The sequence below is a fragment of the Plecotus auritus genome, assembly GCF_963455305.1.
Source record: "Plecotus auritus genome assembly, chromosome: 1".
Lineage (NCBI taxonomy): Eukaryota > Metazoa > Chordata > Mammalia > Chiroptera > Vespertilionidae > Plecotus > Plecotus auritus.
In genome coordinates, this window is record NC_137770.1 from 56,438,913 (window position 1) to 56,466,819 (window position 27,907).

General features: G+C 40.9%; 1 protein-coding gene across 1 annotated transcript in view; it reads left to right on the forward strand.

The window, feature by feature from the left end:
* Positions 1-27,907, forward strand: part of ADAM10 (ADAM metallopeptidase domain 10) — a 186,661-nt gene that overhangs the window by 122,938 nt on the left and 35,816 nt on the right. The window contains exons 9-10 of the mRNA XM_080675408.1: positions 1,545-1,708; positions 23,266-23,449. Coding sequence (XP_080531534.1) covers positions 1,545-1,708; positions 23,266-23,449 — 348 coding nt within the window. The remainder of the gene's footprint in view (positions 1-1,544; positions 1,709-23,265; positions 23,450-27,907) is intronic.

A 27,907-nucleotide genomic window follows, 5' to 3' on the forward strand; every position in this document is an offset into this window, starting at 1 on the left:
TATTAGAGGTTATAAATATTAGGTTCTTAAAAATATATATTTTTATTGATTTCAGAGAGGAAGGGAGAGGGAGCGAGAGATAGAAACATCAATGATGAGAGAGAATCATTGATCGGCTGCCTCCTGCACATCCCCCACTGGGGATCAAGCCCATAACTGGGCATGTGCCCTGACTGGGAATCAAACCATGACTTCCTGGTTCATAGGTTGACGCTCAACCACTGAGCGGCCGGCCTAAATATTAGGTTTTTAAAAATGATTTAATGACTTGGTTCTAACTTTGCATACACAGCTAATTTGAAGTAATTTGATCAGTTATCAGAATAATCCATTTGATTGTATTTTAACAAAAATTCAAATAGAGAAACATTTTAAATGTGAATATAAACTAAAGAAGTTCTCACTAGAACTCTTCAATAGTTAGTAGAACTATGGTTTTCTCAGTACAATGTAAATAAAGACATGGATTGGCCAGCCAGTTTCTGAATTTCATGTTCTTTTTCTAATTTCTTATGTTAACTGCATTTAGATGGGAAAGCACTTTCATTTTGGAATTAAACTTTGAAGTTCAGGCACTATTAATGAACTATAAAATGACAAGTAAAAACATGGGTTTCCTTTTAAAATTTGGAAGTATTCTCAAGATACATTGGAAAATCATAATTTAATTTTTTGAATTTATTTTGAAAAAAATTGTAAACATGCCAAAAGGTTGCAAGAGTACTACAGTGAATATCTCATAGTTAACATTTTGCCACTTTTGCTCTCCCTCCTTCCCTTCCTTCATACACCTCCCGACCTTCCCTCCTCCCTTTGTTGTGCTTTTTTTTACCCATTTCGCATAATTCTTTTTTTTTTTTTAGCTTTATTGAGGTATAATTAACAAAATTGTAAGGTATTTGAAGTGTACATTGTGCTGATTTGCTATTTGTATACATTGTGAAACCTTATTCATCTTATAACTGAAAGTTTATACCTTTTACCAACCTCTCCCTACTTCTCCCACCCCCCACACCACTATGCCTTGGCAACCCTAGTTCTTAAAAAAAAAAAAAAAAAAATGTATGTTGTCGCTCAGGATAGTGAATCACGTACATATTCCTGTGCATCACTGCTTTTATTTGTAGAAGCGAGTTTTTTAGAATCTACTTAAGAATATTTTATTCAACTTTTGTGCACTTAAAGTTTTCTTTGTAAACGATAAAAGGTATAGATTTTGACTCAGTGTAAATACTGATATATTCAAATTTAACAGAAATTTGTTTCGTTAATTTTTGGGAGCAAAAATCTGGGGACCTTTTGGTTATGAAGAGGAATATTTATAAGGGCTTTGTACTCAATCTTGGGAGTTTCTTCATTAAAGCTTTTATTTGAAATGACTTCCTAATCTTGGACCAAAGAAACTTTTGAGTATTTGATATATGTGGATACCAGTTGTATTTTGGACTCAAAGTATAAAATGTCTTAATTTAATATAGTACATATTAGAAAGTTATTTTGGGGTGAAATAGATACTAATTTAGCCATCTTTTGCTCTGAATTAGGAAGCTCTGGAGGAATATGTGAAAAAAGTAAGCTCTATTCAGATGGTAAGAAGAAGTCCTTAAACACTGGAATTATTACTGTTCAGAACTATGGGTCTCATGTACCCCCCAAAGTCTCTCACATTACTTTTGCTCATGAAGTTGGACATAACTTTGGATCTCCAGTAAGTATTGCATAATTACTACATTTTAAATAAAATAATAAAAGTGATTAACCTACCTTTTATGTTAGTGATTGTTTACAATGAAAGTAAGTATGTATGAATGCTTTTATGTCAGAACAGTCATGTACTTGAGCATATAGAAGGGAAGGAAAATAGAATATTTGTGATTAAAGTAAGAAAAGTCAACCTAACAATGCCAGAATTCTATGAAGGTAAGGGATTTTGTCTTTTGCATTCACTTCTATGTATCCTGGCCCTAGAACAGTGCCTGGTACATGATTTATTCAAAAATTCATTGAATGAGAATAATTTTTATTATTTAAAGTACATTTTGAATGTTAGGAAATTGTGCATTAGGTGTTTTGCTTGGTTGCTGTTAAAGTATTATTAGGGCTTACTAGATTTGTCTTTCTCTACTGTGGAATAAGATTGATATGCTCATCATCCAGAATGGGGTCAGCAAACTTTTTTTGTATAGGGCTAGCTATTGAGTAATCTAGGCTTTGGGGGTAACATTTTGGTTGTATATTTTTCTTTGTCGTTTTTACAATCCTTTATACATGGGAGAACCATTTTTAGCTTAGGCTATATTAAAACCGGTTGTGGCTTGCATTCATATTCAGCCCCTGATTCAGATTCAACAATTATCAGGATTTTGCCACATTTCCTTTCTGTATTTCTTCCTTTTTCTCTTTGTAAGGTATTTGAAGCAAATTCATTCATTCTTATATATTTTAGTATACATTCCTAAAAAAATAGACATTTTTTTTACATAACCACAGTGTGATTGATAGCTGACAAAATTAACAATTCTTTGGTATCATTTAATATCCAATTCATTATATTGATTTTAAAGTGACCTAAAGATTAATACACACAGAAATGCAAAGTACTGAAATATGTTCTTTGTGATTTTGTTAGGATTTTAATAAATTTTCATTTGAAAACTGTGTAAATTTATTTTACTTGTACCTTAACACTTGTAAAAATGGAAATTTTTATGAGTTTAGGAAAATATATACAGTAGTTTTGGATCCTCAAATGTGTTTCTCTAATTTTCTTCAGTTTGTAAAATGTAAATGGCATCTCACTAAGTTGCAAGTCTTTCCTCTTCTAAGTCCCAATCTGAAATTGATAGATTATTATCAATACTCTTGGGAAAAGTATTTAAAATGTATTTAAATCTCCCTACCTTTTGACTGCTTTGGTGATCTGTTTAAAAGGAGTAATTGAAATTTTTAGAGATGAGCAGAGAACTGTTGTTCACAGTTAATTTGCATTTTCCAGGACAATCAAATGTCCTCTCTTCTCTCCCTGCTTCTTCGATTCCAGCCCTCACTAAGGGAATTGTAGCACCTTTCTAACTACTCTTCATTCCTTTAGTCTAGGTCCTCTCAAAGCATATAAATTACTGAGGATCTTAAAATACAGATGGCAGTTCAGTGAGTCTTTGGTGGGGCACAAATTTGCACATTTCTAAGAAACCCCCCTGATGCTGCTGTTGCTGCTGGTCTGTGGACCACACTTGGAGTAGGGAATTGAATCTATTCTCTTTTCACTTCCTGTCTAATCCATCCCCTACCAGTTGCTGGAGAGATGTTTTTAGTATATGAATGTTACATTACTTATTACTTTTTTTTTTTAATAAATCTTTATTCAGATTATTACAATTGTTTCTCCTTTTTCCCCCCATTGCTCCCCTCCACCTGGTTCCCACCCCACCCTCTGCCCTTACCTCCCCCGCCACTGTCCTCATCCATAGGTGTATGATTTTTGTCCAGTCTCTTCCTGAACGCCCCCATACCCCTTTCCCCCTGAGAATTATGAGTCCACTTCCTTTCTATGCCCCTGATTCTATTATATTCACCAATTATTCTGTTTCCCAGGTTTTTAATTCACTTGATTTTTAGGTTCACTTGTTGATAGATATGTATTTGTTGTTCATAATTTTTATCTTTACTTTTTTCTTCTTCCTCTTCTTTAAGAATACCTTTCAGCATTTCATATAATACTGGTTTGGTGGTGATGAACTCCTTTAGCTTTTTCTTTTCTCTGAAGCTCTTTATCTGCCCTTCAATTCTGAATGATAGCTTTGCTGGGTAGAGTAATCTTGGTTGTAGGTTCTTGCTATTCATCACTTTGAATATTTCTTGCCACTCCCGTCTGGCCTGCATAGTTTTTGTTGAGAAATCAGCTGACAATCGTATGGGTGCTCCCTTGTAGGTAACTAACTGTTTTTCTCTTGCTGCTTTTAATATTCTCTCTTTGTCTTTTGCTCTTGGCATTTTTTAAATTAATTTCTTTATTGATTAAGGTATCACATATTTGTCCTCATCCCCCCATTCCCATCCCAGACTCCTCCCCATGCATGCCCCCATCCCCCTGTTGTCTGTGATCACTGGTTAGGGTTATATGCATGCATACAAGTCCTTTGGTTGATCTCTCCCCCTTACCCCCACCCTCCCCTACCTTTCCTCTGAGGTTTGACAGTCTCATCGATGCTTCCCTGTCTCCGGGTCTGCTTTTGTTCATCAGTTTATGTTGTTCATTATTTCCCCTAGATGAGTGAGATCGTGTGATACTAGAAATACACTTATAAGAAACGAAAATGAGATAAGCAATAATGGTTATGCTGGGAGGCAAATGAATCAGTCTGTAGTGAGTTTCTTTCTGGGCCAACAGTTCTTTTGAGTCCCAATTTCATTGTCAAACAGTTCCTTATGTGTACATTTCAGCAATGATATTTCAGTTCTGGATGGTGGACAAATGGTGGTAATACAGGTTTGACCCTCTCTGGTTTGGTCCTGGGCAACCTGCCATGACGCACAGCTGCTGACTGTTAGTATGGCGAGGCGTTGTCAGCATCTTCCATCTCTGGACTGTTTCTCTTCTGTCTTCATGGCTGGAGCAGTCCTGTCAATTCCTCTCTGTTGCAGGAATCCACATGGTCTTGGAGGTGTTTTCTGAAAATATACAAACATATTCTTGACCAAAAGTTAATAAAGGAATCTTTTCTATAAATTTGACTTGGGATCCTTTTTCATTTTTTGCCCAAACAATTTTCCTTTGGCTTGTTTAGACACCATGTGTTTTTCATGCGTGTCTTGCTATTAGCATTACAAATGAAAGTTAATTTTCTAAAGTAAAAATTTTCAGATGTAATTTACTTACAGGATATTTTTCCTTACATGATATTCTTCTACTATCCCCCCTTTTTTGATATAAATATTAGGAGGCTGTTGGAAATTTTATAATGTAGTCTTGATAGCTTTTAAATTTTAATTTTTTGCACTAAAATATGACTGCTTTAGGTTCATTACATTTACGCAATTATACCATGAGATGAATTACCAATAAAAATTTTAGTTAACACTTTAGGAACAGCTTTTTGTCCAGTACCATTAATTTTTCTAGAATATTCGCTTATTTCACTTAGCCAATTTAAATTAGTCTGAGAACTTGACTACTATTTTACTGTCAAATTTAATACTCTAACAACAATCTTATTTTACCCTGTAAATATTAGTGGAAAGGATTATTTGCCTTCTTGAGTAGGCCCTGAGCATTCCTGGTGCTAGGTTGGATTTAGATATCAAAAACCCACTTTCCCATACCATGGGTACAAGACAACTCAAGACTTCTTGTTGCAGTGAGAGGGCAGCTGCTGGCAGCCGTCTTCGTCTGTTACCTGGGTCCCAATTTGTGCTGGGCATGGGAAGCGAAGCAGCCATGGGGGCAGGAGACCTCCCTGAGAAGGGGTGAGGGTTCAGGCCCCTGCAAAGTTGGGGGGGTGAGGGTCTGTGCCCTACCTCTGTTGACCCCCAAGTTCTCTCCTGATGGCCCCTCTGCAACTGTGCCTGTCTTAGGTTGTTCCTTCCCTGAGGAATCTTACCCGTCTCTGGCTAACCAGCCATCCTCCAGGGCCAAGCAAGGTGATGTGATGTTCAGTTCTCTCTCCTTGGTAGCCTATGCCCCCGTGGCCTCCATGCCCAGCACCTGCCTTGGGATCCCCTCGCCTGCTGGCGGGCCCTGGCACTAATCACATATCTTGGGGAACCCAGGTTTCTTCTCCAGGGAGGGCCCAGCTCACCCCAATGGGCGAGAGACAGATCCATGGTACCAGCCACCACGAGGCTTCAACCTCAGCATGAACAGAAAGCACAGGCAACAGCTGTGGGCAATTGGATTGTGAGAATAGGGTCCCTCTTGGCCAAAAGGGCAAGAGGGGCCAATATAGAATGCTCAGGTGCCTTCCTATGGGGCCCTCTATACAGTGGAAGGGATTAAATCTTCTCATGTCCTTTTTAAATTGCTGCCAGACATTCAAAGAATTAGTTTGTAAGTTTGTTTGGGATAATTGTACGTTATGCTGTTGTAATTCTAAAATATCAAGAGATGTGTTACCTTTGTCTCCAAGCACCAAAAAGATGATTTTTTATTGATTCCCAAGTGTGCGAGGTAATATTACACGTAATGGAGGTAGTACAAATCTGGGAAAAATTATAATGACATTGTAGAATAATACCATATAAGGATATTCTTTGCTCTAGGCCATGGCAATTCCATTTCAAACTGGTTGTCAATTTCTTTTTGTATAGACAAGGTCTTAGTTACATTTTCTGCACCTCTCCCAGGAGCAAGTAGTGATAGTCCCTTCCTTTGGTGTCCACGCAAGCCAGAAACCTCTCTTCAATTTTACACGCAAAGGAGCAGTGGTTTGATTTTGTGTCATACAAAAGGGAAGCTGGGTGGCAACCCCTGTGTAATTATACTTCCTTGCCCCACCCATGGTCCTCCTGGATGACCAAGGTGTTTGGTATTATTGGTGACTACATTAGGCGGGGGATCAGCCCACGTAAGGGCTCTTACCCATGAAGGGTCAGGAATGTAAGTCCAAAATACTTCCCCATTTTCCCCAGGTAATATTACCGTACAGCTGATGACTGCTAGCATGGCAAGAAAGACGTTCTCAGGCGTTCTTGGGGTTCTGGTTACCTCACAATTTCTTTTCTATTTATTTTTCATTTTTATTTATTTTATTATTTTTATTATTATTTTTTTATATATGTGTCCTTATTCTCCCATTACCCCCCACCATCCACTCATGCCCCACCCCCCTGTTGTCTGTGTCCATTGATTAGGCTCATATGCATGCACACAAGTCCCTTGGTTGATCTCTCCCCCTTACTCCCACCGACCCCCTCCTTCCCTGAGGTTTGAGGTTCTGATCGACGTTTCTCAGTCTCTGGATCTGTTCTTGTTCATCAGTCTATGCCGTTCATTATATTCCACAAATGAGTGAGATCATGTGATATTTATCTTTCTCTGCCTGGCTTATTTCACTTAGCATAATGCTCTCCATCTCCATCCATGTTGTTGCAAATGGTAGGAACTCTCTTCTTTTTTACCGCAGCGTAGTATTCCATTGTGTAGATGTGCCACAGTTTTTTAATCCACTCATCTGCTGATGGGCACTTAGGCTGTTTCCAAATCTTAGCTATGGTAAATTGTGCTGCTATGAACATAGGGGTGCATATATCCTTTCTGATTCATGTTTCTAGTTTCTTGGGATATATTCCTAGAAGTGGGATCACTGGGTCAAATGGGAGTTCCATTTTTAGTTTTTTGAGGAAAGTCCATACTGTTCTCCACAGTGGCTGCACCAGTCTGCATTCCCACCAGCAGTGCAAAAGAATTCCTTTTTCTCCGCATCCTCTCCAACACTTGTCGTTTGTTGATTTGTTGATGATAGCCATTCTGACAGGTGTAAGATGCTACCGCATTGTTTTGATTTGCATCTCTCTGATGATTAGTGACTTTGAGCATGTTTTCATATGTCTCTTGGCCTTCCTTCTGTCTTCTTTCGAAAAGTGTCTATTTAGATCAGTTGCCCATTTTTTCATTGGGTTGTTTATCTTCTTTTTGTTAAGTTGTATGAGTTCTCTGTAAATGTTGGAGATTAAACCCTTATCGTTTATATCATTGGCAAATATGTTCTCCCATGCAGTGGGCTTTCTTGTTTTATTGATGGTTTCCTTTGCTGTGAAAAAGCTTTTTATTTTGATGTAGTCCCATTTGTTTATTTTCTCTTTAGATTCCATTGCCCTAGGAGCAGTATCAGTGAACAAGTTCCTTCGGCATATGTCTGAGATTTTTCTGCCTGTGGATTCCTCTAGTATTTTTATGGTTTCCCATCTTATGTTTAAGTCCTTTATCCATTTTGAGTTTACTTTTGTGTATGGTGAAAGTTGGTGATCTAGTTTCATTTTTTTGCATGTATCTGTCCAATTTTCCCAACACCATTTGTTGAATAGACTGTCTTGACTCCATTGTATGTTCATGCCTCCTTTGTCAAATATTAATTGGGCATAGTGGTTTGGGTCGATTTCTGGGTTCTCTATTCTATTCCATTGATCTATATGTTTGTTCTTGTGCCAGTACCAGGCTGTTTTAAGTACAGTGGCTTTGTAATACAGCTTGATATCTGGTATTGAGATCCCCCCTACTTTGTTCTTCTTTCTCAGGATTGCTGCAGCTATTCGGGGTCTTTTTTTATTCCAGATGAATTTTTGGAGAGTTCTTTCTAGGTCTGCGAAACATGCCGTTGGTATTTTAATGGGAAGTGCATTGAATCTATAGATTGCTTTGGGTAGTATGGACATTTTGATGATGTTGATTCTACCAATCCATGAACATGGTATGTTCTTCCATCTGTTTATGTCTTCCTCTATCTCTTTTTTCAGTGTCGTGTAGTTTTTCACATATAGGTCTTTTACCTCCTTAGTTAAGTTTATTCCTAGGTATCTTAATTTTTTTGGTGCGATGGTAAATGGGATTTCTTTTTTAGTTTCTCTTTCTGTAAGTTCATTATTGGTGTATAGAAATGCCATAGATTTCTTGGCGTTAATTTTGTATCCTGCTACATTGCCGAATTCATTTATTAAGTCTAATAATTTTTTGATGGAGTCTTTAGGGTTTTCTATGTACAGTATCATGTCATCTGCGAATAAGGACAGTTTTACTTCTTCTTTTCCAGTTTGGATGCCTTTTATTTTGTCTTCTTGTCTGATCGCAATGGCTAGTACTTCCAGCACTATGTTGAACAGGAGTGGTGAGAGTGGGGATCCCTGTCTTGTTCCTGTTCTTAGGGGAAATGGTTTTAGTTTTTGTCCATTGAGTATGATTTTGGCTGTAGGTTTGTCATATATAGCTTTTATTATGTTGAGGTATGATCCTTCTATTCCCACCTTGCTGAGAGTTTTTATCAAGAAAGGGTGATGGATTTTGTCAAATGCTTTTTCTGCATCAATTGATATGACTATATGATTTTTATCTCTCAATTTGTTTATGTGATGTATCACGTTTATTGATTTACGAATATTGTACCATCCTTGCATCCCTTGCATCCCTGGGATAAATCCTACTTGGTCATGGTGTATGATCTTTCTGATGTATTGCAGGATTCGATTTGCTAGAATTTTCTTGAGGATTTTGGCATCTATGTTCATGAGGGGTATTGGCTTGTAATTCTCTTTCATTGTGTTATCTTTGTCTGGTTTTGGTATTAGGGTGATGCTGGTTTCATACAAGGAGCTTGGAAGTGTTGCTTCCTCTTGAATTTTCTGGAATAGTCTGAGGAGGATAGGTTTTAGTTCTTCCTTGTATGTTTTGTAAAACTCCCCTGTGAAGCCGTCTGGCCCCGGGCTTTTGTTTGCTGGAAGCTTTTTGATGACTGCTTCAATTTCTTCCATAGTTATCAGCCTATTGAGATTTTTAGAATCTTCCTGAGTAAGTTTTGGAAGGTTGTATTTTTCTGGGAATGTGTTCATTTCCTCCAGGTTGTCTAGTTTGTTAGAATAGAGTTGTTCATAGTATTTTTTTTAATAATCCTTTGTATTTCTGTGGCGTCTGTTGTTATTTCACCTCTTTCATTTCTGATTTTGTTTATTTGGGTCCTCTCTCTTTGCTTCTTGGTGAGCCTGGCTAGAGGTTCATCAATCTTGTTTAGCCTTTCAAAGAACCAGCTCTTGGTTTCATTGATCTTTTGTATTGTTTTTTTGGTCTCTATGTCATTCATTTCTGCCCTGATCTTTATTATTTCCTTCCTTCTGCTCACTCTGGGCTTTTCTTGTTGCTCTCTTTCTAATTCTTTGAGTTGTTGAGTTAGATGATTTATTACCATTTTTTCTTGTTTTTAAGGTAGGCCTTTAGAGCTATAAACTTCCCTCTCAGGACTGCTTTCATTGTGTCCCATATTATTTGCATTGTTGTGTTTTCATTGTCATTAGTCTCCAGGATGTTTTTAATTTCTTCTTTGATCTCATTGATAACCCAATCATTGTTTAATAGCATGCTATTCAGCTTCGAAGTGTTTGAATTTTTTGGAATGTTTTTATCGTAGTTTATTTCTAATATTATGCCATTGTGGTCTGAGAAAATGCTTGATATGATTTCAATCTTTTTTAATTTGGGGAGACTTTGCTTGTGACCCAATATGTGGTCTATTTTTGAAAATGTCCCATGTGCACTTGAGAAGAATGTATATTCCGTGGATTTGGGGTAAAATGCTCTGAAGATGTCAATTAGGTCCATCTGATCTAGTGTGTCATTTAGAATTGCTGTTTCTTTGCTGATTTTTTGTCTAGAGGATTTATCCATTGATGTCAGTGGTGTATTAAAGTCTCCTACTATGATGGTATTGTTGTTGATCTCTTCCTTGATATCTTCCAGGAGATTTTTTATGTATTTGGATGCTCCTGCATTGGGTGCATTTATGTTTACCAGAGTTATATCTTCTTGTTGAATTGCTCCCTTTAATATTATGTAGTGGCGTTCCTTATCTCTTATTATGGCCTTTACTTTGAGGTCTATTTTATCAGATACAAGTATCGCAACCCCAGCTTTTTTCTCATTTCCATTTGCCTGAAAAATGTTTTTCCATCCCTTTGCTCTCAGTCTGTGTGAATCCTTTGCTCTGAGGTGGGTCTCTTGTAGACAGCAAATATATGGGTCATGTTTTCTTATCCATTCAGCTACCCTATGTCTTTTGATTGGTGCATTTAATCCATTTACGTTTAATGTTATTATTGACAAGTACATGTTTGTTGTCATGTTTTTCCTTAGTGTTTGTGTTTCTTCTTGCCTTTCTCTTTTTTCTTTTTACAGCATTTCTTGCATTGCTGGCTTGGTAGTGAAAAACTCTATTAGCCCTTTTTTGTCTGTGAAGCTCCTGATTCCACTTTCAATTTTGAATGATAGCCTTGCCGAGTATAGTATTCTTGGATTCAGTCACTTGGTTTCCATCACGTTGTATATTTCATTCCATTCCCTTGAGAAATCAGTTGATATTCTGATCGGAGACCCCTTGTAAATAACTTTCTGTCTCTGGCAGCCTTCAGGATTCTTATTTTGTCGTTGGTGTTCGCCAATCTAATTATGATGTGTCTTGGTGTCGGTCTTTTGGGGTTCAACTTGTTTGGGACTCTATGTACTTCTTGGACTTGCATAGTTTTTTTCTTGCCAATATCAGGGAAGTTTTCTGTCATTATTCAAACAGGTTTTCTATTCCTTGCTCAGTTTCCTCTCCTTCTGGAACCCCTATTAAGCGAATGTTGTTTCGTTTTCTGTTGTCCCAAAGCTCCCTTAGGCTCTCCTCTTGCTTTTTAAGCCTTCTTTCCAGTTGCTGCTGTGTTTGTGTGTTTTTTCCTACCTTGTCTTCTAATTCGCTGATGCGGTCCTCAGCCTCTTCTAGTCTACTGTTTAGGCCTTCCATTGTGTTCTTTATTGCACCTATGTTGTTCTTCATCTCCTCTTGGTTTCTTTTCATGTTGGTGACATTCTCATTCAGCTCCTTAGAGTTCTCATTGAGTTGTGTGTATTTGTCATTGAGTTGTGTGTATTTGTCATCCATCTGTTTAAACATCCTTATAACCATTACTCTGAATTCTATCTCTGATAAGCTGCTAGCCTCGAATTCATTTAACTCCCTTTCTTATGGTTCCTCTTTTTCTTTCCTTTGGGGATTGCTTTTTTGCCTTCCCATGTTTTCCTGTAATGTTTTAATTGTAGATCCAATTGCTTTGCTACCCAGGTTCTTTTGGGGATGGTGCTACTGGCACAATCTCTCAGTTCTCCTGGGCATGTTAATCTAGTGTAGCTTCCTCCTTGAGCTATTTGGGTTTTCTTGATGTAGGCCTGTGAGCTTGAGAGGCACAACTGCTGTATCTAGAAGTCAGCCGTGTGGAGGGGAGTGTCCCAATTTTTGCTGTCTTGCACCCTTAATTGAAATCACGTGTGCCCAGCAGGGACTCACAGTGGCACCCAGGAACCGTCAGTTGGGGTGATGGGGCTCAGGGGACCTGCTCTCTGGAAAGGCGTGACTGTATTGCCCAGAGTTCTGCAGTATTGGGGTGGGCAGACCCAGCTTTGCTGTTGCACCTGTGGTGGATAGGCACTTACTCCTAGTGGCGGCTCATAGGAGTATCCGCGGTACGTTTGCCAGCAAGGCACAGTGAAGGGCTCTGAAGGTCCCTGGCAGTGTAGCCACGCAATTCAAGCGCCTGTGGGCCGGTATCCAGGATGAGTGAATTCAAAACTGCTGGGGGGCGGGGAGTGCACCCCCGCTTGTTCAAGATCGCACCCAGGGAGAGCTCACAGTGGCTCCCACTAGCGCCCTGTTGGTAGATGGGCTCAGGGTGCCTGTCTGTTGGAACTTTGCCTCTCTGGAGGTGCGCTTGCCGGGCGCAGAGTTATGATGCACTCTGAGGGGTCCTGGCACCGCAGTTGAGCCGCTGGGGTGAATGTGGGCAGTTATCCAGGAAGAGGGAATTCAGAATTTCTACTGAGGGGCTGCGCCCTTGTCTGTGCAGAATCACACTCTCGGGGGCTCTCGGTGGCTCCCAAGAGCTGCCTAAGGAGTGGAGTGCCCTGCGCGGCTGCAAACACGCGAATCCAAATACTCGCGAATCTGGAGTTCTGCCGCTGGGGGGGGGAGGTTGCACTTACTGCTGCCAAGCGGTGCTCCTTTGGAGGTGGAGGTCCCAGGGTCCGCGGGTCTGCAGCTGGGGTAGCAGGATTTTGGCTGGAGTGGCTGCTGGTTCGCAGGGCAGTTCCAAGGCCTGTCTGGGTGGTGGTACTGATGAGTTCCTAAAAAAGGCCATTCTCCCCTTCAAGATGGCGTGGGCTCTGTGCTGGAGTCCTGCCATCCAGGGAGTGCCCGCAGCGGTGGAAGTCTCTCCTTGTCAAGGAGAGCCTTTCTGCCAGCCCCTGCTCCTCCTGCGAGATTTAACTTTCCCTCACTCACTCACACACACACACCACGCACATCCACACACCCTCCTTTCATACCCTCACTCATACACTTCCTCTCCCTCACCTCTGTCCTGCCAGCTGCCATCTTTTTCAGCCTCTGCTCTTGGCATTTTTAAAAAATATTTTTATTGTTCAGATTATTACAGTTGTTCCTCTTTTTCCCCCCATAGCTCCCCTCCACCCGGTTCCCACCCAACCCTCTGCCCTTACCTCCCCCCAACTGTCCTCATCCATCGGTGTACGCTTTTGTCCAGTCTCTTCCCGCACCTCCCACACCCCTTTCCCCCCGAGAATTGTCAGTCCACTCCCTTTCTATGCCCCTGATTCTATTATATTCACCAGTTTATTCTGTTCATCAGATTTTTAATTCACTTGATTTTTAGATTCACTTGTTGATAGATACGTATTTGTTGTTCATAATTTTTATCTTTAACTTTTTCTTCTTCTTCCTCTTCTTAAAGCATACCTTTCAGCATCCTATCTAATAAAAGAGTAATATGCAAATTGACCGTATCTCCACTACACCCACAAGCCACGAGCACAAGCCATGCCCACCAGTCAATCAGGAGCAAATATGCAAATAAACCCAACCAAGATGTCTGTGGCCACAGAGAGCAGGAGGGAGGCTTGGGTTTCCCCGGCAATGGAGGAAGCCAAGCTTTCCGCACACCCTGGCGGGCCCAGGCCTCCACTCCAGGCTACAAAGTTTCAATTATAGAAGAAAGATAAAGCCCAAAGAAATGGTGGCAGCCAAGGAGCTGGAGAGAGCAGGAGGCTAGGGTTGCCCCCGGCGATGGAGGAAGCCAAGCTTCCTGGCCTGCCTTGGCCTTCGCTGAAGGCTACAAAGTTTCAATTATAAAAGATAAATAAATCCCATCAGAAATGGCTGCCGCCACGGAGGGAGCAGAAGGCTTGGCTCCGCTCCAGGCTACAAAGTTTCAATTATAGAAGATAAATAAATCCCAGATACCAGGGCCTCCGCTTGGGTCGCCGGGGGGCATGGCTGGCCTGCAAACCACCACAGGGCCCTACCCAGGCTGTCACACGCCCCAAGGGAACCCCCACCCTGATCCGGGACACCCTTCAGGGCAAAGCAGCCAGACCCAACCCGTGCACCAGACCTCTATGCTATCTAATAAAAGAGTAATATGCAGATTGACCATCACTCCAAAACACAAGATGGCTGCCCCCATGAGGTCAAAGATCCTGCCCCCATGGGGACACAAGATGGCCAGCAGGGGAGTGCAGTTGGAAGGGACCAGGCCTGAAAGGGAGGGCAGTTGGGGGCTATCAAGCCTACAGGGAAGGGCAGTTGTGGGGGACACAGGCCTGCAGGGGAGAGTAGTTGGGGGGTACCAGGCCTGCAGGGGAGGGCAGTTAGGGGTAACCAGGCCTGCAGGGGAGGGCAGTTAGGGGTGACCAGGGCTGCAGGGGAAGGCAGTTAGGGGCAAACAGGCTGGCAGGGGAGCAGTTAGGCATTAATCAGGCTGGCAGGGGAGTGGTTAGGGGGTGATCTGGCTGGCAGGAAGAAGGGGTTAGGGGCAATGAGGAAGGCAGGCAGGTGAGCAGTTGGGAGCCAGCAGTCCTGGATTGTGAGAGGGATCCCAGATTGGAGAGGGTGCAGGCTGGGCTGAGGGACACCCTCCATCCCCCCACCCCCCCGTGCACGAATTTCATGCAGCGGGCCTCTAGTTTCATATAATACTGGTTTGGCGGTGATGAACTCCTTTAGCTTTTTCTTATCTGTGAAGCTCTTTATCTGACCTTCAATTCTGAATGATAGCTTTGCTGGGTAGAGTAATCTTGGTTGTAGGTTCTTGCTATTCATCACTTTGAATATTTCTTGCCACTCCCTTCTGGTCTGCATAGTTTCTGTTGAGAAATCAGCTGACAGTCATATGGGTACTCCCTTGTAGGTAACTAACTGTTTTTCTCTTGCTGCTTTTAAATATTCTCTCTTTGTGCTTTGCTCTTGGCATTTTAATTATGATGTGTCTTGGTGTGGTCCTCTTTGGATTCCTTTTGTTTGGGGTTCTCTGCGCTTCCTGGACTTGTACGTCTATGTCTTTCACCAGGTAGGGGAAGTTTTCGGTCATTATTTCTTCAAATACGTTTTCAATATCTTGCCCTCTGTCTTCTTCTGGCACCCCTATAATTCGTATGTTGGTATGCTTGAAGTTGTCCCAGAATCTCCTTACACTCCCTTCATATTTTTGGATTCTTTTTCTTTTCTTCTTCTTTTTTTTTTTTTTTTTTTTTTTTGCTTTTCGTTTTCGGTGTTTTTTGCTTCTTTGTTTCAAATCTTTGACTTGATTCTTGGGATCCTCTAGTCTGCAGTTGGATCTCTGTATATTATACTTTATTTTAGTCAGTCTATGCTTAATTTCTAGTTGGTCCTTTTTCATATCCTCGAGGGTCTCACTAAATTTATTGGCCTTTTCTAGAAAATTCTTGAAAAACCTTTTAACCGTGGTTTTGAAGTCTATATCCAGTAGTTTGCTTTTCTCCATTTCTGTCATTTGTGACCTGTTTCTTTTTCTCTGCATTTTGGCTGCTTCCCTGTGTCGATAGAGTGCCTTTGTGTGTTAGGTGTCCTATAGGTCCCAGTGGCTCAGCCTCCCCAGTTGCCTGAGGTGGACACTCTTGGTGCACCCCTTTGTGGGCTGTGTGCACAGTCTCATTGTAGTAAAGCCTTGATGTTGTAATCACTGGGAGGAAATGACCTCCAGGCAATTGGCTGTGAGGATCAGCTGTGTCTATGATGGGAGAACTTCTGTGCTGGAGACACCCTTGTGAGGCAAGACTTGCTTCAGTGGGGGGCTTTGGTGCTCACTGAGTCTGCCCCCTCAGTGTGTCCCTTATGGATCTGAGGAATTGTAATCTGTATGGTCCTACTCTGACCCCTGGGTACACTGGCTCTTGGGTCTCCAAGGAGGTGCTAATTTAGCCTCTGCCTGAGGCCACCCAGCAGGAGCTATGGAGAGATCTGCAGATTCCTCTTCTTCGTTTGGGGTTTGGAGGTGCCCAGATGAGGCCCATCTGTGAAGCAATGCAAGCTGCTATGGGGCCTCAGGCCTTCTTTTGGATGTTCGGGGTCTTACTGACTCAGCTGCAGTTTGTTTGGTAAGGTTAGATTTCAAAGGACCAGGCCATTCATATGCAAAAGCCTCTGTGCACAGCTTGGTGCTGCGGAGTCTCTAGGCAGAGCAAACAGCCATGGCTTCCCTTCAGCCCTGCCCTAAGAGGCCCCCGGGTCTCTGTCCCGCGATAATCGATGCAAGCACCTCTGAGAGAAAGCCGCCCTCGAGTTTTGCCTGCTGCCAGACAGTCCAATTTCTCCCTGTATGTGTCTGGGTCCCCAGAGTCTCGCCCGGAACTGGAGTTCAGTGCAGTTGGGAGCTTGTGTCTCCCTGCAGATTGAAAAAGCCAGCCGCGTACTCAGTTGCCAGCCCTCTCCGCGTGTGCCACCGTACCTCTGTACTTCACTTCTGCAGATCCTCTACGTCTCAGTGTGCTTTTCTCTTCCCTTCTAGTTGTAGAATTTCCACTCAGCCAGCCTTCCTTTGGTTTTGGATGATGTCCGTTTTGTCTTTTAGTTGTAGTTTTGAAGTGGTTGTGTGAGCCAGCAAGTTCAGGTGTTTATCTATGCCACCATCTTGGTTTCTCCTGTGTAGGTATAGTTCTGATCATTCTGATCCTGTTACTTCTCTTAATAGCTTACTTCTAGTACCTGTTGATGCAATTTCCTTATCTTAGCATTTAGGTATTTCCTTAATTTGGGTCCAAGTATATTTTCAATGTTTTCTCCCCTCTCTTGTCAAATTAAGGAATTTATAGGTCTTTAAAACTTTCCTTCTGCCAAGAAGCCAATTTCTTTCCATGTCTGCCTGTTGAAGTCTTGACTCATGCTGTTATAGTGTAAATTAGTATGGCCCTTTTGGCAGGCGGTTTGGCAGTGTGTATCAAGACCCTTAAAATGTTTGACCTTTTTACTGAGTAATTCTACCTCTGGGAATCCAACTAAAAGTAATAAATGCAGAATCTATCAAAGATTTGTGTACATTTCACCAATAGAAATAAAAGGTATTCATGGCTATTTTACTTATTATAGCAAACAATTTTAATGCTAAGTGCCTTCACTCTAGGAAAGTATCATGGAATGCTCTGCCATCATTTAAAAATAAAGCATTTAAATGCTTGCCTTATACTGTTAAACTGAATGAAACCATTTATATAACTAAACACAGAGTATAGCCCAAATTTTGTATTAAAATATGACATTACTAGATACAAGTCATGTAGGAAATAGACCAAAATGTTAATAGTAGTTATTGTGGTTGGTGGATTATGAGTGAATTTTTCTTTATCCATTTTTTATTTTCTAAAATTTCTAAGGGAATATGTGTTATTTTCTTAGTCAGGAATAAGCTTTTCTGTTTTCTTGTCAACCTAAGATTATAGTTTCTTTGTGAAACTATATTCTCTCTATTTGAACTCTCACCGCACTTTTTGGGGGTATAGTCAAGGTAGCTTTTATTTTCTGTTTTGCTTATTTGTGTGCTTGTTTATTCCCTATTATGAGGATGACAAATAGCTGGCATACTTTTTTATAATTCGTTGGCTTTGATCTATTACAGTCTCCTCTGGGCTAATAAAATAATAATTAGTGATACCTATAATGAATTTATGGGGCAGGGACCAGACTATGCAGGGATATTAAAATTTGCTAGCCCTTTAAAATAGAATGTAAGTCCTTTGAGAGCTGTGGACGGTGCTTAACTCATCCTTATATTGTCATATTGTATTTCAGTTTTTTCTTTTTTTAAAAAAACAAATCTTTATTGTTCAGATTATTACAATTGTTCCTCTTTTTCCCCCCCATAGTTCCCCTCCACCTGGTTCCCATCCCAACCTCTGCCCTTACCTCCCCCTCCCCCACACTGTCCTCATCCATAGGTGTACGATTTTTGTCCAGTCTCTTCCCGCACCCCCCACACTCCTTACCCCCCGAGAATTGTCAGTCCACTCCCTTTCTATGTCCCTGATTCTATTATTTTCACCAGTTTATTCTGTTCATCACATTTTTTTTTTTTAAATAAATCTTTATTCAGATTATTACAATTATTTCTCCTTTTTTCCCCCATAGTTCCCCTCCAGCCATTTCCCACCCCACCTTCTGCCCTTACCTACCCCCCACTGTCCTCATCCATAGGTGTATGATTTTTGTCCAGTCTCTTTATGAACCCCCCCATACCCCTTTCCCCCTGGGAATTATCAGTCCACTCCCTTTCTATGCCCCTGATTCTATTGTATTCACCAGATTATTCTGTTCCTCAGGTTTTTAATTCACTTGATTTTTAGGTTCACTTGTTGATAGATATGTATTTGTTGTTCATAATTTTTATCTTTCCTTTTTTCTTCTTCCTCTTCTTTAAGAATACCTTTCAGCATTTCATATAATACTGGTTTGGTGGTGATGAACTCCTTTAGCTTTTTCTTGTCTGTGAAACTCTTTATCTGCCCTTCAATTCTGAATGATAGCTTTGCTGGGTAGAGTAATCTTGGTTGTAGGTTCTTGCTATTCATCACATTGAAAATTTCTTGCCACTCCCGTCTGGCCTGCATAGTTTCCGTTGAAAAGTCAGCTGACAGTCGTATGGGTGCTCCCCTGTAGGTAACTAACTGTTTTTCTCTTGCTGCTTTTAATATTCTCTCTTTGTCTTTTGCTCTTGGCATTTTAATTATGATGTGTCTTGGTGTAGTCCTCTTTGGATTCCTTTTGTTTGGGGTTCTGTGGGCTTCCTGGACTTGTAAGTCTATTTCATTCACCAGGTGGGGGAAGTTTTCGGTCATTATTTCTTCAAATAGGTTTTTAGTATCTTGCTCTCTCTCTTCTTCTGGCACCCCCATAATTCTGATGTTGGTACGCTTGAAGTTGTCCCAGAGTCTTCTTACATTATCTTCAACTTTTTGGATTTTTTTTTTTGCTTTTTGCTTTTTCGGTTGAGTGTTTTTTGCTTCTTTGTATTTCAATTCTTTGACTTGATTTTTGTGTTCCTCTTGTCTGTTTTTGGGTCTCTGTATAATATTTTTTATTTCAGTCAGTGTATGTTTAATTTCTAGTTGGTCCTTTTTCATCTCTTCGAGGGTCTCGTTATATTTATCGGCCTTTTCTAGGATATTCTTAAAAAGCCTTATAACCGTGGTTTTGAATTCTATATCCAGTCGTTTGTTTTCCTCCATTTCTTTCGTTTGTGATCTGATTCTTAGACGCCGCATTTTCACTGCTTCCCTGAGTTGGTAGATTTGTGTGCTAGGTTTCCAATTTGGCCCAGTGGGTCTGCCTCCCCAGTTAACCTGGGGTGGACACTCTTGGTGCACCCCTTTGTGGACTGTGTGTACAGCCTTGTTGTAATTAAGTCTTTATTGTTGTTGGTATCACTGGGAAGAATTGACCTCCAGGCCAGTTGGCTGTAAGGATCAGCTGTGTCTATGCTGGGAGAAGTCCGGTGCTGGAGACAGCCTTATAGGATTAGACTTGCCAAATTGCAATAGCCTCTGTGCTCTGCTTGGATGGGGTGGAGTCTCAGTCTTGGCTTCCCATCAGCCTTGCCCTTGCTAGCACGTGTGTGCCTTCAGTCCTCTGCCTTCCCGGCTCCCGATTCTCCGCCCGAGAGTCCAGACTCCCCCCACAAGAGCGTGGGTCTCCGGGGGCTCGCCTGGAACTGGGGTTCACTGCAGTCAGAACTGGGGCTCACTTCAGTCAGAACTGGTGTTCGGTGCCGTCAGGAGCCTCTCACTCCCTTCCGCTAGGGAAAGCCTGTGGCAGCCTCCCGCAGCCTTTGTGCGCACTGGCGCGAGCGGACTTTCAGTCTTCCGCCTTCCCCGGCTCCCGAGTCTCCGCCCGAGAGTCCAGACTCCCCCCACAAGAGCGTGGGTCCCCAGGGGCTCGCCCGGAATAGGTGTTCAGTGCAGTCAGAACTGGGGTTCAATGCGGTCGGGGGCTCCCTTCCCCCTTCCGCCAGAGAAAGCCAGCCAGGTACTCCGCCGCCCTTCCTCTCTGCGCGCACAAAGACCCTTTGCCGTACCTCCAATTCTCTGTGAGCTTTTCTCCTTCCTTCTAGTTGTAGAATTTTCACTCAGTCAGCTTTCCTGCGGTTCTGGATGGTGTCCGTTCTGTCTTTTAGTTGTAGTTTTGAAATTGTTGTGCGAGGCAGCAGTTTAGGTGTTTACCTATGCCGCCATCTTGGTTTCTCCCCATCACATTTTTTATTCACTTGATTTTTAGATTCACTTGTTGATAGATACATATTTGTTGTTCATAATTTTTATCTTTTTCTTCTTCCTCTTCTTAAAGAATACCTTTCAGCATTTCATATAATACTGTTTTGGTGGTGGTGAACTCCATTAGCTTTTTCTTTTCTGTGAAGCTCTTTATCTGCCCTTCAATTCTGAATGATAGCTTTGCTGGGTAGAGTAATCTTGGTTGTAGGTTCTTGCTATTCATCACTTTGAATATTTCTTGCCACTTCTGTCTGGCCTGCATAGTTTCTGTTGAGAAATCAGCCGACAATTGTATGGGTACTCCCTTGTAGGTAACTTAACTGTTTTTCTCATGCTGCTTTTAATATTCTCTCTTTGTGCTTTGCTCTTGGCATTTTAATTATGATGTGTCTTGGTGTGGTCCTCTTTGGATTCCTTTTGTTTGGGGTTCTGTGCGTTTCCTGGACTTGTAAGTCTATTTCTTTCACCAGGTGGGGGAAGTTTTCAGTCATTATTTCTTAAAATAGGTTTTCTGTATCTTGCTCTCTGTCTTCTTCTGGCACCCCCATAATTTGGATGTTGGTACGCTTGAAGTTGTCCCAGAGGCTTCTTACACTATCTTCAAATTTTTGGATTCTTTTTCCTTTTTGCTTTTCCGGTTGAGTGTTTTTTGCTTCTTTGTTTTTCAAATTTTTGACTTGATTCTTGCGTTCCTCTAGTCTGCTGTTGGGTCTCTGTATAATATTTTTTACTTCAGTCAGTGTATGTTTAATTTCTAGTTGGTCCTTTTTCATATCCTTGAAGGTCTCGCTAAATTTATCGGCCTTTTCTAGGATATTCTTAAAAAGCCTTATAACTGTGGTTTTGAACTCTATATCCAGTCGTTTGTTTTCCTCCATTTCTTTCATTTGTGATCTGTTTCTTCGTCTCCCCAGTTTTCATTGTTTCCCTGAGTTGGTAGGGTAGATTTGTGTGCTAGGTTTCCTATATGGCCCAGTGGCTCAGCCTCCCCAGTTAACCTGAGGTGGACACTCCTGGTGCACCCCTTTGTGGACTGTGTACAGCCTTGTTGTAGTTAAGTCTTGATTGCTGTTGGTATCACCGGGAGGAATTGACCTCCAGGCCAGTTGGCTGTGAGGATCAGCTGTGTCTACGCTGGGAGAAGTTCGGTGCTGGAGACAGCCTTATAGGATCAGACTTGCAAAATTGCAAAAGCCTCTGTGCTCAGCTTGGATGGGCCGGAGTCTCAGGGTGGAGCAGACAGTCTTGGCTTCCCGTTAGCCCTGCCCTTGCGCGCGCCTCCGGACCTCTGTCTTCGCGACTCCCCTGAGTTTCCGCCTGACAGTCCAGATTCCCCCTGTAAGTGCGTGGTTCCCCAGGGGCTTGCCCAGAACTGGGGTTCATTGCAGTCGTAACTGGGGTTCAGTGCAGTCAGGAGCTTCTGACTCCCTTCCACTAGGGAATGCCTGTGGCAACCTCCGCATTCAGCTTTCTCTGCGAGAACTCGCGTGCGTGCACACGCGCCTCCAGACCCGCCACGGCTCCCCCGGGTCTCCGAGTCTCTGTGTGCCTTTCTCTCTACCTGAGAGTCCAGTCTCCCCCTTTATAAGCCTGGATCCACGGGGTTTCGCCCGGAATTGGGTTTCAGTGCAGTCAGAACTGGGATTCAGTTCAGTCGGGGGCTTCCTTCCCCCTCCCACCAGAGAAAGTCAGCCAGGCACTCAGTCGCCCTTCCTCTCTGTGCGCGTCTCTGTACCTCAGCCCTTTGACCTTCCTCTGATTCTTCATGAGCTTTTCTCTTATCTTCTAGTTGTAGAATTTCCACTCAGCCAGCCTTTCTGTGGTTCTGGATGATGTCCATTCTGTCTTTTAGTTGTAGTTTTGAAATTGTTGCGTGACGCAATAGTTTAGGTGCTTACCTATGCTGCCATCTTGGTTTCTCCGAGGTTGTTTTGTTTTTAAAATATATTTTTATTGATTTCAGAGATGAAGGGTGTGTGTGGGGGGGGGGGGGGAAAGAGAGAGAGAGAGAGATAATGAAAGAAAATCATTGATTAGCTGCCTCCTGCATGCCCCACTCAGGATCAATCCTGGGCATGTTCTCTAACTGGGAATCCGAATCCGAACCATGACCTCCTGGTTCATAGGTCAATGCTCAACCACTGAACCAGCTGGTGGGCTGTTTTGTTTTTAATGCATATTCCCCAGGAGCTGGGGAGACCCGCTCTGATTGGGTAGTGTTCTCTTTCCTAATCTCAGTGCTGGCCATGTAAATGTATTTTCTTTGAGAAAGTTCACGGAACTGTGGTTTCGTCCTTTACTGTATGTATCTGATACTTCAGGAATAGTTACCAACACCATAAACTATTTCTGTACATAGACAAGTATGTTTCCTGTTTTATTCCACAAAGCAGTGTTTTGGTTTTACCTCTTGGCTTTTCTTAATTTTTATTTAAAAATAGATCATTGTGTTTCTATTTCTACTTAGCATTTATTTACCTTTCTCTTATGTATTAGTAAATCCTCAACTCTCTTCGATGCCTATACTGTATGTACTTAACCCCATACCATTCTCTTTTGTTTCCTTTTTTTCCCGCTTCTGTCTTCTCTGAACTGGCCATAACATGTATTTTAACGAATATTTAGTAGTTCTTAAGTAGTTTATATTTCTCCTACTTATTTTAAAAGTAGGTGAACTAATTTTTAATAGACTTTTATGATAATTTGTCCTCTATTCTGCTACCTACTTACAAAGGTATAAGTTGTGGTTAGAGGTTCACTGATTTTTCCTTCCTTACTAACACAGCAGCCTTAAAAGAGTAGATTGTTTTCTATCTCACAGTCTAAAACAACTGTAAGATCTTTTCTAAAGGAGAGTCTACAAGCTTTCATTGTTCTTCTGATGAAAAAATTACATTTAATCAGATGACCTGAAAACCTTATTTTACTTCCCTGTTTATGTAACTCTGTATTCTGTTTGACAGCATGATTCTGGAACAGAGTGCACTCCAGGAGAATCTAAGAATTTGGGACAAAAAGAAAATGGCAATTACATCATGTATGCAAGAGCAACATCTGGGGACAAACTTAACAACAATAAATTCTCACTCTGTAGCATTAGAAATATAAGCCAAGTTCTTGAGAAGAAGAGAAACAACTGTTTTGTTGGTATGTGTGTTTTCCAAACATTTTATTATCAGTATTTTCATATTTGAAATTATTATATGGTGAACACCTATGTACCCATCACCTATATTTTATGATTATTAACACTTCGTTGTATTTGCTTTATCACATTTATCAATCTATCTATCCCTTAGTCCATAATATTTGTTGCAATTTAAAGTATACTTCACCCCTAAACAGTACAGCATACATATCATTAGAGTTCAGTATTGTTTGTGATACTTTTATTTCTTACATAAGCAAAGTGCACAGATCGTTAGTCCACACTTTGATGAGGTCTGACAAGTGCATTTACCTGTGTAACCTCTCAAGATACAGAGCATTTGTATCCCCTCTGAAAGTTCTTTTATTTCCCTTCCCAATCAATCTCAGCTCCCAGCACACACACAGAAGTAACTACTATTCTGATTTATTTTGCTTATTTTACTTCATATAAATGGAATCATATAGTTTGTATACTTTTTCTCTCATTCAGCATAATATTTTGAGATTTATCATTACTATTTTGTTGTTATTGCTAAGTGAAATAAGCCAGAATTACACAATACAAATACTGCGTGATTCCACTGATATGAAGTATCTGGAATAGGCAAATTCATAGAGGCAGAAAATAGATGAGAGGCAGAAAATAGATGTTGTTATTGCTAAGTGAAATAAGCCAGAATTACACAAATACAAATACTGTGTGATTCCACTTATATGAAGTATCTGGAATAGGCAAATTCATAGAGGCAGAAAATAGATGAGAAATAGATGTAGTGTTGCATAGTATCACAGTTTGCTCATCCACTCTCCTACTGATTAACACCTGGGCTTTTCAGGTTTGGCCTAATATTAATTAAGCTGCTATGAAATTCTGTTTTTTCTTACTGTAGCAAAAAATAACACAAAATATGTATTTAAACTAATTTTAAGTGTACAACTCAGTGGCATTAGGTATATTCACAGTGTTGTGCAACCATCACCAATATCCATTTCCAAACCTTTTCATCACTCCAAATAGAAATCCTGTAACCATTAAACAGTAACTCCTGTTCCTCTCTCTCCTTAGCCCCTGGTCACCTCTCATCTATTTTCTGCCTCTGTGAATTTGCCTTTTCCAGATACTTCATATAAGTGGAATCACACAGTATTTGTGTTTGTGTAATTCTGGCTTATTTCACTTAGCACAGTATTTTCAGTGTTCATCCAAGTTGTAGAATGTATCAGACACTTTGCATAATATTTTCTGAATTCATCCAAGTTGTAGCATGTATCCGATAGCCATATTTAAAAAATATTCTAAGCCTTAAAAAATATTTTAAAAAAAATTCTCACCCTAGGATATTTTTCCCCATTAGAGAGTAGAAGGGAGGGAGGGGGAAGGAGGGAAGGTAGAAGGGTAAGAGGGAGGGAGAGAAATTGACATAAGAGAGACACATTGATTGATTGCCTCTTGCATGTGCCTCTAATCTGCAAACCAGGTACATGCCCTTGACTGGGAATCAAACCCATGACCCTTCGGTCCACAGGTTGACATTATAACCATTGAGGAAACTGGCCAGTGCAGATTTGCATACATTTTTGTGGCTGAATAATATTCCATTATATGGATATGACACATTTACCCATTTATCTATTATGCCTCTCTATGGCATTTAATATTCTAAATAATCTACCTTGCATTATGTTGTTTTGGGGAGATTCTTGTCCTATTTCACAGAATTATAAATTACTTGAGGGCAAAATTGAGGCTGCTCATCTTGCATATAAAGAGCTCACAGAGTTGGGTTTAAATATGACAGCAAAGGAGAAAGAATTGAGGGCCTTTTGATTTTTTAGCTGGATTTAAAATAAAATTGAGATATAATTGAATAACCTTGTGGCCTTCTGTTTTTAACCTTAATTTTATAGTTTAGATTCACATGCAGTTATAAGAAATAGCAGATTCCATGTACCCTTCACCCAATCAATGGTAACAGCTTGCAGAACTGAATAGTAGAGTATCACGACCAGGATATTGACATTGATGCAGTCCACAGATTATTCAGATTTCCCTAGTTTTTCTTGTTCTCATTTCTGTGTGTGAGTGTGTGTTTGGTTCTGTGCAGTTTTATAACGTGATTAGGTAGGTATATGTATCCACCACCACAGTCAATGTACAGAACAGACTGTCACCACAAGGAACCCCCAGTGTTCCCTTTTATAACCACACTCACCTTACTCCTGCTGTCTCCTCACTTCCCCAGTAAGCTGTTCTCCATTACTAAAATTTTGTCATTTCAGAAATCTATTCTATATATATAAAAGTCTAAGTGATCAAATGACTGAACGACTGGTCAACTGGTCGCTATGACACACACTGACCACCAGGGGGCAGATGCTCAACATAGGAGCTGCCCCCTGGTAGTCAGTGCACTCCCACAGTGGAAGGGCCACTCAGCTGACTGACAGGCGCCAGATACTGGGCTCACAGCTGGTGAGCACAGCTGCGGCGGCATGAGCTTCTCCTGCCTCCTCGGCAGCACGCTACTGAGCGGCGGCGGCTGTGGCAGGCGCAGTGGGGCCGGATTAAGCGGGAGTGGCGTGGCACCCAGCTGCCTGCCACTTTGCGTACTACTACATCCCACAGGGGATGTCGGGGATTGTGCTGAAACTGGCAGTCTGATGTCCCCCGAGGGTCCCAGATTGCAAGAGGGCAGATTGCGAGAGGGTGCAGGCCAGGCTGAGCGACACCCACTGGGCCTCTAGTATATATAAAAGCCTAAGCGACCAAATGAGCTGTTGACCGGTTGCTATGACATGCACTGACCACCAGGGAGCAGATGCTCAACTCAGGAGCTGCCCCCTGGTGGTCAGTGTGCTCCCATGGCCAACCTCCTGTGGTTCTTCCTCCCGGCCAGCCTGACCCGATCAGCCCTGATCGCCAGCCAGGCCGAGGGACCCACCCATGCACGAATTCGTGCACTGGACCTCTAGTGTTATATAATTGGAATCATATAACACATGTAACCTTTTGGGATTGGTTTTTTTCATTCAGCATAATTCTCAGAGATTCATCCAAATTGTTGCCTGTATGAATAGTGTGTGCCTTTTTATTTCTGAATAGTGTTCTGTGGTATGTTTGTAGCACAGTTTGTTTAACTTGTTAAAGGACATCTGGGCTATTTTCAGTCTTGGCGATTATGAATAAAACAGCTAGAAACATTCATATACAGGTTTTTTATGTGAACATAAATTTTTATTTCTAATCCAATCGATGGGGTCATATAGTAATTATTTGTTTTTATTTATGTGAAACAGCCAAACTGTTTTCTAGAGTGGTTTTACTATTTTATTCTTTAAAAAAAAGTTTATTGATTGATTTTTAGAGAGAGAGGAAAGAGGGGAAAAGAGAGAGAGAAAGAGAGAGAGAGAGAGATCACTTTATTATTACATTTATTTATGCATTCGTTGGTTGATTCTTGTATGTGCCCTCACTGGGTATTGAACCTGCAACCTTGGGTTATCGGGACGATGTTCTAACTAGTGACCTACCTGGCTAGGGAAGTGGTTCTACTATTTTACTTTCCCACCAGCAGTATATAAGTGATATAATTTCTTTGCATCCTTGTTAGCTTTTGGTATTTTTAATAGTTTTATTTTATCCATTCTGATAGATATATAGTGATATTTCATTGTGGTTTTAATTTTTATTTTTCTGATGACTAATGAATGATGTTGGACATCTTTCCATGTGTATATTTGGTGAAATGTCCATATTTCTTGGCCATTTCTAATTGTATTATTTTTCTGTTGCGTTTGGAGAGTTCTTTATACAGTCTAGATAGATGTCATTTATCAGATAGTGATCTGCGAATATTTTCTCCCAGTCTATAGCTCGTCGTTTTATCTTTTTCACAGAATATTTCCCAGACCAAAATTTAAATTTTGATAAGGTCCAAATTATCAGTATTTACTTTTATTGAATGGTTTTCCTCTTTTAAAGCCTTCTTTTTCTTTTAAAAGTGTAGATTAAAATTACACTGATGTTGTCATTTTTATTTTTATCAGTTTAGCTTTTCTAAAGCTTTTAACGTGAAAGTGCTGCATACATTCTTAATTTTTCAACTGGGTTTTCACAATAAACTTTCTGGTTGGATTTGAGTTTTAAAAATGAGCAATTGCTTTGCAGGTGTTAAGGGAAGGAAATTTGTTTCTTATAATGAAATATGTACCTATTATAATTTTTGCACTTAAATAGCACCTTTTCTGTGTTTAAGCTGATTGAAGTAATATTTCTATGTGACTTATAAATTAATGTAGTGAATGTTGTATCATAGGCTTTCTAACTTTATCATTTTTCCTTTCTTCTAAATTATATGTCACATGAATTATAAACTGATTACTAGACTTTAGAAAAATCATTGTTTACTTAGTATATATATACATGCATGAGCATGCATCTACTTTTATAAAACA